The sequence below is a fragment of the Pteropus medius genome, unplaced genomic scaffold, assembly GCF_902729225.1.
Source record: "Pteropus medius unplaced genomic scaffold, Ma_sr-lr_union100, whole genome shotgun sequence".
Taxonomy (NCBI): domain Eukaryota; kingdom Metazoa; phylum Chordata; class Mammalia; order Chiroptera; family Pteropodidae; genus Pteropus; species Pteropus medius.
This window is the reverse complement of record NW_024349798.1, coordinates 2,107,348-2,121,912: the sequence shown is the minus strand read 5'-3', so window position 1 is coordinate 2,121,912 and position 14,565 is coordinate 2,107,348. Positions and strand designations below refer to the sequence as shown.

Sequence of the window (14,565 nt, the reverse complement as noted above, 5' to 3'; positions counted from 1 at the left end):
ATCAAGACTGTGTGATATTGGCCTAAGGATATAAGTTAATGGAATAGAATTGATAATCCAAAAATAAACACGTGCATCTATAGTCATCTGATTTTCAACAGGATGCCAAGACCATCCAATGAGGCAGGAATCGTTTTTTTCAACAAATTGTGTTGGGACAACCAGATTGCCGCATGCAAAAGAATGAGGTCGGAGTCCTACCTAACATCATGTACAAAAAGGAATGCAAAGACCTTACATATAAGAGCTAAAACTATAAAACTCTTAGAAGAAAACATAGGTGTAAATCTTTATAGCCTTGGATTTGTCGCTGGAGTCTTAGATATGACGCCCAAAGCACAAGCAACAAAAGAAGAACTAGATAAATTAGATTTCATCAAAATTAAAAACATTTTTGCTTCAAAGGATACTATCGAGAAAGTAAAAAGACAACTATAAAATAGGAGAAATTATTTGTAAATTATATCTCTGATAAGGGTCTAGCATCCATAATGTATAAAGAAAAGAACTCTTAAATTCAACAACAAAAAGACAGTGCATAAAAATATGGTCAGAGTACTTTGAATAAACATTTCTCCAAAGAAGATATTCAAATGGCCAACAAAAACACGAAAAGATGCTCAACGTCATTAGTCATTAGGGAAATATAAATCAAAGCCACAAAGATACATCACTTTACACCTACTAGGATGGCTGTAATTTAAAAAAAAAAAAGAAAAGAAAAGAAAAAGGAAAACAACAAGTATTAGTGAACATGTAGAGAAACTGGAACCCTCATACCTTGCTGGTGAGATTGCAAAAGTAAGGTGCAGCCCCTGGGAAAAACAGTTTGGCAGTTCTTCAAATAGTTAATGTAGAGTTACCACATGACCTAACAATTCCACTTGTAGGTGTAGACCAAAGAGAATTGAAAATATATGTTCACACACAAACTTGTACACAGATGTTCACAGCAGCATTATTCACAATAGCCAAAGGGTGGAAACAACCCAATGTGCATCAACTGATGAATGAATAAAGAAAACATGGTGTATGACGTGCAATGTTACTCAGCCATGAAAAGGAGTGATGTGCCGACACGTGCTGCAACACGGATGAACCTCGAAAACATTACGCTGAGTGAAAGACGCGAGACACAGAAGGCCACATGCTGTATGATTCCATTTATAGGAAATACCCAGAATAAGATGACTCCATAGAGACGGACAGTAGGTTAGTGGCTGCCAGGGCTGGGGATGCAGGAATGGGGAGTCTGCTGAAGGGTGCAGGGTTTCTTTTGGAAGTGATAAAAATATTCCGGAAAAAGATAGTGGTGTTGGTGGCTCAACCTTGTGAATATACTAAGAAAACACTGAATTGTACACTTTCGAATGGCAATTCTATATATGTGAATTATATCTCCATTTTTAAAAAAGTACAGAGAGGTCCCACGTGCCCTTGCCCAGCTTCCCCAATGGCGATGTCCTAGTACGTTACCGCATGTACTACATTATCGAACTAGGAAATTGACATTGGTTTAATGTGCAGACCTTTGTACACTCATTTGTGTGTGTGCAAATTCTATACAATTTTATCACATGTGTAGATTTGTGTAACCACCACCACATCAGAATACAGAATAGTTTTGTCATCACAAAGCAATTCCTCCATGCAACCCTTTATGGTCGGTCACACCTCCCTAGATCTGTCTCTAACACTGGTGACCGCTGATCTGTTCTATATACTTTTCGTCATTTCAAGAATGCTATATAAATGGGATCATACTATACGTAACCTTTTGGAGACTTTTTTCACTCAGCGTAATGCCCTTGACATCCATCCAAATTGTGCTTGTATCAATCAATAGCTTGTTCCTTTTTTATTGTAATAATTTATTAAATGGGGCTACTTTTGGCATTCGGTATCTCCTTGAGGGTAGGTGGATCTGTTAGGTTAACGCCGGAAGAGAAAAAACCTTTGTTTAGGTGTTAGACAGTTATCTACTTAGAGAGATCTTCCTTGACGTCCATCCTAAAATAGCCCTTCCATTGGCCATTAATAATTCTTTCTTATTTTCTTCACCAGATTCATCCCTCCTTGCTTTTTTTTCCTGGCATTTTTACTTTTCGCTCCCCTACTAGCACAGAGCTGGGCCCTAGTGAGACAGGCTCCCCCACACCCCTGCATCCAGCTCAGTGCCTGCCCACAGGATGGACTCAGGATCTGTTGGACGAGTAGGCAGCAGATTCGTCAGTGCCTCCCCCAGCCCCTTGCCCTCCCTACTTCTGTGTACCCTGTCTGCTCTTCCGACCACCAACATTGATGTTTCTCCCATGCGTGATTTTTTCCTGGCCTTCGGGCCCACTTTGCCTCCCATGCAGCATGCCCGAACTTGTGGGAAAGAGCCCCCCGGAGCACCCCAGCTCTCTTGTCCCGTGGGTGGAGTCCCTCTGAGACGTCTTCTACTCTGGCTCCCAGATTCCCAGGTGGGGTTGAGCTCCAGATGTTCACAGGTGTGGCTGGTTTGGTAACACACTCTTTGTGGGCTGCCCTTCCCCCTCTCTCTTCCCCATGCTCCACTCACGTTTCCTGTGCTGTCTAAATAAAATCCTGGCCTCAGGTCTGCTTTGGGGGGAATCCAGACTAAGACAGAACGAATTAATGAATTAAAAGCCTGGGTATAAATCCTCGCTCCACCGCTTTGGCAGACTACACCCCTTGCTACGCTTCGGTCTTCCTTCTATGACATGGGGGTCACCGCAGCGCTCGCCCCCCAGGGCTGTGGGGAGCAGTGGTAGTGTGAAGGTGCCCTGGTTCTCATGCCGCCGTCTTTCTTACCATCCGCTATGGGCAGGTGCGGCGGTTGCTCTGCCCACTGGCCTGGCGCCTGGGGGTTCACCCAGTGCATCTTGGGTTGGTTCTCGGCGGCTTCCCATCAGCCTTCCTCTCAGAGGCTCTGTCTGTGCAAAGGAAACATCAGAAGACTTGGCTGCTAATGAGGCCCCAAGTTCTCCAAAGGTTCATGTTCTCTGACTTTGAATACCACGGTTCCCACTTAGCCCTCCTGTTATTTCTCCAGCTGACAGAAATGTGAAGGGAAATCAATTTCAGCCCTCTCACCCGCATCCAGGGGTCGGCCTTCAGTCTCTGCCTTTGTCAAGCAGCCACAGTGACCCATTTTAGGCCCCCAACTTGGCGAAAGAATGAGACTCACCCGCTGGATTTTGAGATGTGCTCTCTTGACCCCTCACAGCTGCCCAGAGCACTAAAAGTTCTCGCAGAGCTTGAGAAACTTGCCAGAATAAGTCAGAGCCCCTTGAACTCATCTCTCCCCCTTAACAAAAGCAGCCTCCTCCCTCCTGAAAGGCGCATTGTCACTGGAACAAGCCACCTTTGTTCTCCTCTGCAGCTGGAGCCTGGGCCGCCATCTCCTCGGGGCTGGCAAAACCCCAGAGTCAGCCAGTCTCCTTCCCTGGCTCTGTCCAGTAGCAGGCACGATCGTGGTGACACGTGTCTGTTGAGATGTTCTCAGATACAAGGCGATGCTCCTATTCCATAAAAGGGACAACTTGAGCCAGTGTCAGAGACACCATGGTTGCTTATTGGCAGATGGGACTTGTTCAGCCCCTAAGCAGGGACCCTAAACTCAGATGCCTGCAGGGGCCAGGCAGAGGCATAAGAAGCAGTTGTAAATAGTAGGGAGTGATGGGGACTGGGGAACCGGAGAGCACTCAACCTACAGCTGTCAGGGACCCCATTCAATGAATTCTCCCCCCTGCCCCCGCCCGCTTTTTTAATAACAACCATGAGCCAAACAAAATAGCTGTGTTAGCCAGATCCAGTTTACAATCTCTTCAGATTTTCAATGTGAAGAACAGGTATTAAGAGGTAAATTCATTTATCCATTCATTTATTTATTCAACAAAGGTTTTTTGGCATTTATCATGTGCCAAGGAACTGTGCCGAATGCTAAGGGTTCTGGGTTAAATTTGACATGGCTACTTCCTTAAAGAGCTCACAGCTGTGTGACATGGCTGGGGGGTGGGGCAGCAGGGGAGGGGCAGTAGTGACACTGACCTGAAAACAGGTAACTGTGGGACACTGAGGAAAATGCTAACCTCGGGCACTGGAAGGAACCTCAAGTGCCTGGAGGAAAGAGTAACTATGTCAAGGGCAGAGGTGACAGTGGGGTGACAGCACATTTGGGCCGAATTTCCTAGGGCAAGAAGGGCAGAAAGAATGTTGCATGCAGAGGCCCAGCCTGTGCAAAGGCAGAGTCCGAGCTGGAGTAGTGATGTTCAGCAGCAGCTGACAGCTTGGTCCAGACGGAGAGTCGAAGAGGCATCCGGGAAGATGAGAGAGGAGGCGACTAGAGCTGACAAAAGTCCCCCGATTTGGCTTTTCCGTCTGCATCCAAGGCACCGATGACATAAAATTTTGTTGGTGCAGATGAAAATGACAGCGAGGCTTTCCTGCAATGTGCCCCTCCGGCCTTGAGAGCGGCCGTGGCAGCCTCGCTGGCGGGCGGGCAGGAGAAGAAACTGCACCCTGGGGTCTCCAGCTGGGAAACCCTGAAAAGGAACAGAGTAACTCCTGTGGCTTCGTGCCATGGCCCCGTCCCAACAAATGCCTGAGCCAGCTTCTTTCGGTTCTATTAAATTGTTTTTTAATTCGACAAGTTTTTACAAAAGAAAATCAAAAGTTCTGTTTGCCAGGGTTACCAGATAGGGCAAGCGGTGGCTCTTTCCCCATCCTTTTCTCTAGTTGACCCCCTCCCTCCCCCCCCGCCCCCAAAAGCTGATTACCTTGATTAAAATAAAGCCCGCTGCGTTTTAAATTCAGTCTGGATGGATGGTGGAACAGATGGGCCTGAGTGGCAGCGTTGAGCCAGGGATGAGGGTCAGTCCAGATGGGGTGAAATCCAAGACTCCACCCTGGGTTATGTAGAGAAGGGGGCTGGCCGCCTGCCCTCAGCCCTCTCCTGGTTTTCCTTAGGGAGAGTCACCGCTGGTGTCCTTTGGGGAGAGGCAGAGATGTACTGAACACCTTCCTCTCTCACTGATATTTCAGAGCAAGAAAGACCCCTCCTTGTGGACGTGCCCCTTCCACCCTCCGCTCCAGCTCTTTTTCATTATCCGCGACGCGAGACCACTGCGTGACTTCGGTCTGGCCAGGATCAGGGTTTGGAATTACTGGACGGCCGATGGCGTAAGTAACGAGGTCTGATGGAAATTCTTAGAGCTATCTCATAGCCTGATTCCTGAAATTGCAAAATGGGGACAAGGCGGCCCTGGGTGTAGCGAGTGCCTGCTGAGGGGTTTCACACTGCCCCGTCAGAGCACCAGGAGCAGGGCCTCCACTCGAAGGTTGGGGATGTGAAGTCAGGCGGCCCTTTGCGGGAACTGGAAAAACACGAACTGAGGCTCAGTTTTAACAGAAAAGGAAGTAGCCGCTCAGAGGGGTTATGTAATGTTCCCCCAAGTCGCACAGCTAGTCAGAGTGAGAGTTAGAAGCCCCGCGATTGAACCCCAGGCCCGTCCGCTTAGCCAGCGCTTCTCAAGCTGTAACGACTCACCCGGGGTCTTGCTGAAATGCAAGTTCTGATTCAGCAGGTCTAGGGCAGGGCCCGAGACTCTGTGTGTCCAACCAGCTCCCGCATGTGCTGGTGCTTCCGGCACGGGGGCCCTGCTCGGAGCAGCCAGGCCGTCGCCCTCTGCGCTCTGCTGCCCCTCCGGTTTCAGAGCCCCTCCCTTCCCTCTCTCCCGTCACTGCTGCACCCAGGCCCTGATCCGTTCTTCACTGCACTGTGTCCCATACACTCGTTTTTATTTATTCCCTCGTTTGACATGGATTCCTGAGCACATAGTAGGCGCCATCAGGCTTCATGATCAATTCTGAGGACACCGATGTAAGTAAGACACAGTTCGTGCCCTAGAGGTACTCCTTGTCTGAAAGCTGGCAGACAAGGACATGTAGAAGTACAGTGCAGTGTGATAAGGTCAACCCGGAGTGCCAAGGATTTCCAACAGACGCCCGAGGGACTCGGCAGAGGACTCAGTGGGCGAGGAAGGGCAGGACCCCTCGGCCTGTGTTCTTTGTCCTCTTGTGATAGAAAAAAGGAAGGGAGTTGTTCCACTTTCCTTTCCAACCTGCTCTAAGGGAAGCGATAGGACGGGAGAGTTGGCAAATGCGACCCCACTCCGAACTCAGCCTCAGTATTGTCAGACGCACACGAGGGCACGGTCGGGAGTGTGGCAGACTGGCGGGCACACGCCCCAGGTAAAGGGAAGGCCACTTTGCAGCCTCAGCTGATGGCTGCCATGTGGGAACGTCAGCCGGTGCTGCCGGGTCTCCTGAGCGTCCCCAGGGAGCTGGGAATCTGGATTTTGCTATGAGCCTTTCTGGTTCGTGAATGTCGACAGCTAACGTAAGTTCTTTTGAAACTACCGTACAGTTCAAACCGAACTCATCTTTGGGTGGGAGCTGGTCTGCCCCAGACCATAACCCCTGGGGCATGTTGGAGGGGGCCTCAGTCTGGGGAGGGGTTAAGGGAGGTACTCGAAGGAGCATATACCCGAGCTATAGTGGAAAGAGTAGGACTGAGCAAGGCAGAAAAGGAGGAAGTGTGTCCCAGATGGAGGGAACTGTGTGTTCTCTGCAAAGGCAGAGAGGTGTGGAAGAGTGCACCCCCTTACTCACCCTTCCTGACCCCTGGCCAGGCCTCCAGTCTGTCTCCAGTGGCTGCTGGGGGTCTCATCATGGTTCCCTGCTGCTTCAGACCCTCAGACGCTCCCCTTGATCCAGAGACTCCAGGTCAAACCCCCGAGCATATCGGGGCCCCCTCATCCCTATGTGCCAGGCCTGGCCTCTGTCTGTGAGCACCTGCCCCTCACTCATGTCACCCCCCAGAGTGCGGCCACTCGGCTCCCCATGCCCCTCCCTGGTGGTTACACCATTAGTCCTTGGCCTTTCCCATCGGGTTCAACTCAAAATGCCTGCGTATGCCTCATAGTCTTGAAAAACCCCGATGGTCACTTTCCCCAGGAGGCCAGTCTGACCTGACCCTTGCACGACTTTGAGACTTCATGAATGTGTTTCGTCACCCTGCACCGGGATCAACGCCTGCTCCCCTGCAGCACTGTACGCGTGCGTCTTGGGAGCAGGCCCTCCGTTGTATCGACTGCTGCTCTGTTCGAAGTGGAAATACGTGGTTGTCGAATGAACGAATGAATGAATGAGTTCATTCCCCAGGAACCCACAAGCAGTTGTCTTACCCTTTTGGATCTTCGGATGAGAGACTGAGAATAAGAGTGTCAGGGTACTCGCACGAGGTCGTGTGCAGGTTAGAGGCAGGCGGGGGATCCATCAGGAGTGTCCATGCTTCTCCCTCCTGGCCATCCTTCCTTCTGTACTATTTCCCGCTGATTCTCCCAGCCAGCCAGCCACCTACCAATAAACATCTTCCAGGCTCTAGGGACCTGAGGCTAACTCAGCAGACACTGCCCCAGCGGGCTCCCTTCATGCACAGCGCTGCCTCGGAGAGGAGACGGAAAGCTTTCTCCGATTTCTGTTTTTAAGTTTTTAAAAACAAAGACCTAAAGTTAGAATTTAAGAACAAATCCAAACCACTGGGATAAGCAAGGAAGTTACTGTGAGAGTGTCAGCCTCCCCTTCTCCACGGGCCTGCCCTTGCCTCCTGTGTTCTTATGGGCTGTCCCCAGGCCCTGCAGTGCACACCCAGCATCTAGGGCCGTGTCCTCTCTTGCCTGTGTCCTCTGGGTACTTCCTGACAGGCGGTCACCAGCGTCTTCAGGAATGGCTAATGGAACAGTGTTGGCTGCCCAAGCCCATGCCCTGTAGCTTGGCCCTGTCACTGAATGTATATCTCAGGCTAAGAAAAGCGGATTTTCTGTGCTGGATTACAAAGGAGATAAGCTTCATTCCTTTTGGCCATGGCCTGCCTCTTCTTTAACCTGCACTCAGCCTTCCTTGTGTGCTGAGAATAAGAGGGTCATTGGGGGCACTTTGAGGAGCTGCGGGGACTGGAGACACGAGGCGTTTCTACACACAGAGGGGGTGTGGGCTGCAGCCCCCCACCCGCCCCGGGGGCACTGCTTATGTAACACACACCCATCTGTTGCCTGAATTTACCGGGGGCAGAAAGCGCCAACAGATGCAGCTGCAGGTTGGTTTGATTTAATATTCTCCAGAGAATGCTATTACTGTGTGTTTTAGAGGAGATAAAATGAGAGTTTATAGGAAATATAGCTCACCCCGGTAGACACGACTTGTTAATACAGTGTTTTGTGTATAGGAATGCAAGGAAGAAAAGTCAGATGTGGAGGCTAATCCAACCACGGCTTCTTTAGAACATAAGAAAGGAAGGTGCTAGAAAATATGCTCCTATTAAATTCTCAGGCTAAGTTTTATGGGCTCCTTTCCCCTTCATTAGGTGATGCGGTGAGTGTGAGGTGGCCCAGAGGAGAGGGACTTCAGGGAAAAGTAAGGACACAAAGGTTAGAATCTGTCTACACCGGCACACAGATGCCTGTACTTATCACAGCTGCCCTTTAGACAGTGCCGTGTGTATGGGGCAGGCGTGAGGCATCCAGCAGGTACTCAGTGAATATGTGACGCATGAACAAATAACTGAACAAATGAACCACCTCAGTTAACTCCCCAGCAGTCCTGCTAGGTGGGTGTTGTAAGTCCTCACCATGTAGATGAAGAAGCTGGGGCTTGAATAGTGAGATGCCATGGGGCATATAGATTATGTCTCTTCTGCCCACTCTGTTTGGAAATGGCTACCTGGAGTGCTTGCTGTCTTAAGAGAGATCTGGAACTTTTCTTATGGTTCATCAAGGAAAGGGTACGTGATTGATTTGCAATGTCTGCCTTGGGCTCAGAAAGAGGACGTGATAATAAGTCTGTAAGAGTTTTTGATATTCTCCAGTTAAATGACTTGCCCAGCTGGTGAGTTGTAAGGGACGGAGCTGGGAAGGAAACTGAGGTCTGTTGGTTTCTCTCTGGTTTTCTCAGTGCTTCTTCCCCTGCAGAGAAACATCTCTTGGGAGGAAGGAAACAATAGTCTCCCTTCTAGAGTCTGTGATAACCCACCCAAAAAGTGGGCTTCTCGTGTCTCCTCACTGTTTTCCTTTATAACAATATGTTAGTTACCCGCTGCATGGTACCACCCTTCAGTGATACAGGCACGCCATCACCATCTTTACTCACGTCGCCATCCAGATGCCACCTCCAGCCTAGCCGCGACAGCGAGTAAGGCAGGGCAGACACCCAGGCGTATGTTTTATAGACAGAAATGGTGCTCTTTAAGTAGTTTATGAATGAATGAATAGGTGGATGAATGGATGTTAGATTTTTTTGGTGGCATATTTCGGTGGCATGTCATGGTAGTCTAGACCAGTGCTGCCCGACAGAACTTTCTGCAATGATATTAATAACAATGCTATATCTGCCTTGTCCAGTACAGTAGCCATAGCCAGGGGTGGTTATCGAGAACTTGAAATATGGCTAGTACAACTGAGAAACTGCATTTTATTTTATTCTTTTTCTTTAAATTATATAATTAACATATAACATTGTGTTAGTTTTAGGTATATACAATGTAATGATTTGATATATGTATATATATTGAAATGATTACCATAAAAAGCTTAGTTAACATCTATTACCATACAGTTACAAATTTTTTTCCTTGTGATGAGAACTCTTAAGATCTACTCTCTTAACTTTCAAATATACAACACGGTATTATTAACTATAGTTACCATGCTGATCATGACATCCCCAGGACTTTCATGTCTTGTAACTAAAAGTTTGTACGTTTTCATCACCTTCACTCATTTAGCCCCACCCCTACCCCCAACCCCCCATCTCTGGCAACCACCTGTCTGTTCTCTGTATTTCTGAGTTCAGGTTTTCTTAGATTCCACATATAAGTGAAATCACACAGTATCTGTCTGACTTATTTCACTTAATCATGATGCCCTCCGGGTCCATTCATATTATTGCAAATGGTAAGATCTCCTTTTCATGGCTGAATAATATTCCATATTGTATGTATGTATATGTATATATCTATATAGACACCTATATTATGTATCACATCTTCGTTATCCATTCATCCATCACTTAGGTTGTTTCCATGTCTTGCCTGGGGTAAATAATGCTGCAGTGAACAAGAGGGTGTTGATATCTTTTCAAGATAGTGATTTCACTTCATGCAGATAAATGCCCAGAAGTGGAAGTGCCCCACCACTCCTGGCCTCCACCTCCTTCTGCTGTCTGCAGCAGCGCCTGACTCCCACCTCGAATCCTCCTCTCCTCCCTTTACCTCTCACTGCCAGTTCTCTCTAAGTCAGTGGTCCCCAACCGTTTTGGCACCAGGGACCGGTGCTCCTGTGAGAATCTAATGCCTGCTGATCTGAGGTGGAGCTGAGGCGGTGATGCTGGTGCTGGGGAGCGGCTGCAAATACAGGTGGAGCTTCGCCTGCTCTCCCACCGCTCACCTCCTGCTGTGCAGCCTGGTTCCTAACAGGCCACAGACCTTGACTGGTCCACAATCTGGGGGTTAAACACCCCTGCTCTAAGTCTTACCATTTCCATTATCAAAACCCGTCTCCTTCCAAACCCAGCTCGTCTTTCCCCCTTTCTGTCTGCTGCCCCAGTGCAAGACTCATCACTGCAAGCAGCGTCCTCATCCATCTCCCGGTTCCACTGGCTCATCTGCTCAGTCCCTCTACCTCATCAGCAGAGGCTTATCAATCACCTCACACTCAGGCATTGTGCTGGGGCCAGGAATCAGACACGCCGGCTTCTCCCAAGAGCTCCCTCTCAAGCAGGAGGGACCAGGGGGACGACAGCAAATCGCAGTTCAGTGGGGCCAGTGCGGTGACGAGGGTGGATGAATCAAGGGCCTTGAAGCTGCCGAGTGCCTCAGGGGGCGGCCACAGTCCACTACCAACACGTGCTTCCCGGGACCTCCTGGGAAGAAGACCGTGACACAGAGACTGTGCCCCAGCCCACCAACAGCAGCTCAGACAGATTTCAGCTGGCTCACTTGGTGCCTTGAAAATTTTTTTGAATCAGTTGCCAACATTTAAATATTAGGAGGCTTTATTTATTTATGTGAATTTTTGACTTTTATTAAGAAACTGGAAGATCAGGCCACACTAGGCCACATCCACACCTGGAAGTTTCGGTGTAGCTGAGGCACATACCACAGTTCTGCCACTTCTGCTTGTCTCCCCAATACAGAGACACAATTGTCCTCACACCACGTCACCTCTCCCATTTGTGATGCTCACCTGGACCCCCATACATGTTTTCTGCCTGTCAAATAGACCCTCCTCCACACTCTGACCTCAAGATGAGCTCTCTGGCTCTTCCGGCCTTACGGAGTTGTGTAACTTTTACCTCTCCCTGGTCCTTATAAAACTCGTCTGTCCTCTGCACCTTTGCTCCTGCCATTCCCAGCGCCTGGAGTGCCCAGCCCCTCTTAGGACCCACCCTGCCTTTGGAGACATCAAGATCCTGCCTAAGCCTCTTCACCCACCAGCTACTGCCCTGCCCTGCCCCAGGCTCCTTCTGGTAGCCTCCAGCCACACCCTTCCAGGCACAGAGTCACGTGCTTCCTGTGTTCCTCGGTTTCCTGAGTCTCCCGTGTCCCACGCCGGTGCCCCCTGGCCAAAGCCATCCTGCAGACGTGCTCTGTTTGGCCCTTATCATGCTGCATAGCTGGTGAAACATTTGACATCATTGGAAAATTGACTTTTGCTGGGCTGGCAACATTCCCTACGTGGCATTCACGGGCCGGAGCTGGGTGGCCCCTGCCTCCTCTGGACTTGCAGGCATACGTTCTCTAGCTCACCACAGTCCTCATGCCCCACATGGCTACGGTGCTGCAAGCATTTGAGTTTGTGACCCCTTATTATACAGACTGTTGCGAACTCCTTAAGGAGAGGAGCCAAGCTTTCTTCTTCTGCATCTCACACAGGCCAGGACTCTGAAAGAGTCCGCGTGCTATTTGTCGGGTTGAATAGAATTGTAAGAATTACATGCTGAGGCCTCAGCCCAGACCTAGTGGAGTCTTGACCTAAGGCAGCGCGAGTAATTCCAGGCCTCACCCCAGAGCCGGTGGGGTTCTTCCTATGCCTGCTTCCAGGCTCTGCCAGGAACGAGGGGATTGCCGCATTAGGCCTCAGGGGAGCTGGGTGTCTCTGGGCCATGCTAGCTCTGAGCAGCTGGGCTTGGCAGGTACATACGTCTAGGCAGTGGACCCGATACAAAATAATGATGGTAGCTCACGTTTCTTGAGCACATATTATGTGCCAGACAGTGCTCAAAAGGTCTTTACATATATCAGCTCTTTTCTTCCACTACCATGAGATGGGTACGTCGATGAGTAGCTCCTTTCTATGGATGGGGAAACTGAGGCCCAGAAAAGCAGAGCAATTTGCTGGTGTTCACATCACTACCAGGCAGTCTGGTCCCCACGACACCATCCTGCATTTCCGTAGAGACTGTGGTCACTGGAGGGTTGTGCCCCGCCTAGGGCAGTTGTCACTCAGCACTTCAGCTCTGGTCCCGTGATGCCAAGTGGGCTATATGTTCAAGAGAGGCTAGAAATGCACATTGTTATGTGAAAGCTCCCAATTTTTAGATGTTATCAACTAGTCTTGACATTTTTAACTTCTCTGTAAGTCAAAGCAGCATAGATTCAGCTGTAGGGCCACCAGTGACCAAATCTGTTAGGTCTCATCCATATCCGTTGTCCACTGAGTCTGTGATGTTGGGGGTGGGGAAGTGACAGAGTGTTGGCCCAGAGCCTGGCATGTAGTTGGTTAGATGTTGCTTATTAGATGTCACAGTGTCCCACCATCTTCTTCAGGTTTCTACGTCACAAAGAATAGTTTTCATTGGTCTTCTTCCCAAGGGACATATAGAAGGTCATTGAGGCCTTCTCCCCATAAAACAGCATTCAAGTTCAGATGTTCCACCAAGGAACAAGTTTAGTTCCCAGAGCTGGGTCTCAACATAGACAAGAATAGGCCCGTTCCTCATCCTTGAAGATCTCCCTCTAGGTGAGGATGGGCGTGCACATGTGGACACTCGGCAAGTGGTAGGCGCAGAGATGGAGTTTGGAAGCCCAGCTCTGAGGGCCCGGGGGAAGACCCCTGACTCTGCCTGAGGAGGGAGGTGAAGGAGACCAGGAGGGCCAGGGGCTTCCTGGAGGAGGTGTCCCTGAGCCAAGTACCAAAGCCTGTGTAGTGGCTTTCTGATCAGCAGCAGCTCACTCCCCAAAGTCCTCAGAATAAGCACCCCTAGTCAGCCCACTGCGCCCAGGTCCCTCCTGTTCTGCAGCCAGCGCTTCTGGGTGAAGAGAGCAGTACAGGACAGCAGCTCATGTTCTCCCTGCGTAGTGGGGCCAGTGGGTGCTCCCAGTCAATAACAGAGCCACTGGAGTGTGGGACGCCTGCAGCGTGGCCCCCGCAGGCTGTGCGTGGCTGAGGTCGCGCCCGCGCACACCAAGGCTTTGCTCTCATGAACATTCTCTGGCACTTAGTGTTTAGGCTGAGCCAGCGCTTTGCTCCAAACGTTTTTCTTCAGGGTTTGTCCACTGTGCTTAAGGCAGGTGTTTGTCTCTGGGGAAGATGCCTTGTGAGTGCAGAAGCCCACACTTCTGTTTGGGTTGTTGTCATAAAGGAACCGGGCCGCCACCAGTCTTGGTGGAACAATTCCTGTACTCGCTGGAAGTGGCATGTCGTTTGATGCTGGGGCCAGGGGGGAAAGTGGCCCTGCCAAGTCAATTAACTTACTTAAATCAAAATAATTTTAATATTGTTATATTAAAATTGCCTTGCAGTCTCAATATGCTTGGTTCTCGTCAACCGTAAGGAAGACACAGTCGGGATGTGGGCTAGAAAAGATGTTCCCGTTAGCCACCTGCCAGTGAGAGTTTCAAAGTGCCATTTTGAGAATCCACCGCAAAAGGACTTTGTGGCAGTGTCAACAAAGGCATAAGAATAACTCTTGTAAAACAAGGAAGAAAATATTAGCATCAAGGAAACAAAGACACACACACACACATACACACACACAATTCTAAAGTCGAAGGAATCAGAAAGACAGTTTCACCCTAGACTTCTCAGAAGCCAGCAAAGGAGGAAACAGGGCTAAAGTCCTAGTCATTGCAAAGCAGGAAGCAGGCTCGTTCTTCAGAAGCAAGGGAATTTTCCCCCTGACTCTATTCTCAAAGACATCCCTTATGCAGAGCTTTGCTGTGGGGACGCCAAGGGGTATGGACCTGCAAAGACCTCCACTCTGTTTTTCCCACAATGTGTAGTGCATCTCGCAGGGCTTCTAACGGCACCCTTGAGCTGTGATGGCAGTCACGTCAACATGCCCATATATCTGTAGGAAAAAATCCAGAAGGACACAGCGTATACACCCCCGGCCAGTGCCCACAGTGATTGCCTCTGAGGGCTGAGGAGGGAGGCAGAGTTAGGGTAGGAGAGAGCTGGTCCACAGGGACTTATTAAAAGTGGGGCTCTGAGTTCCACCGGG

The 14,565-nt window shown here is 49.6% G+C and overlaps 1 protein-coding gene across 1 annotated transcript in view; it reads left to right on the top strand.

The window, feature by feature from the left end:
• The window catches only part of KATNIP (katanin interacting protein), a 173,066-nt gene that overhangs the window by 119,242 nt on the left and 39,259 nt on the right, over positions 1–14,565 (top strand). The window contains exon 15 of the mRNA XM_039885563.1: positions 5,050–5,187. Within this exon, the coding sequence (XP_039741497.1) occupies positions 5,050–5,187 (138 nt within the window). The remainder of the gene's footprint in view (positions 1–5,049; positions 5,188–14,565) is intronic.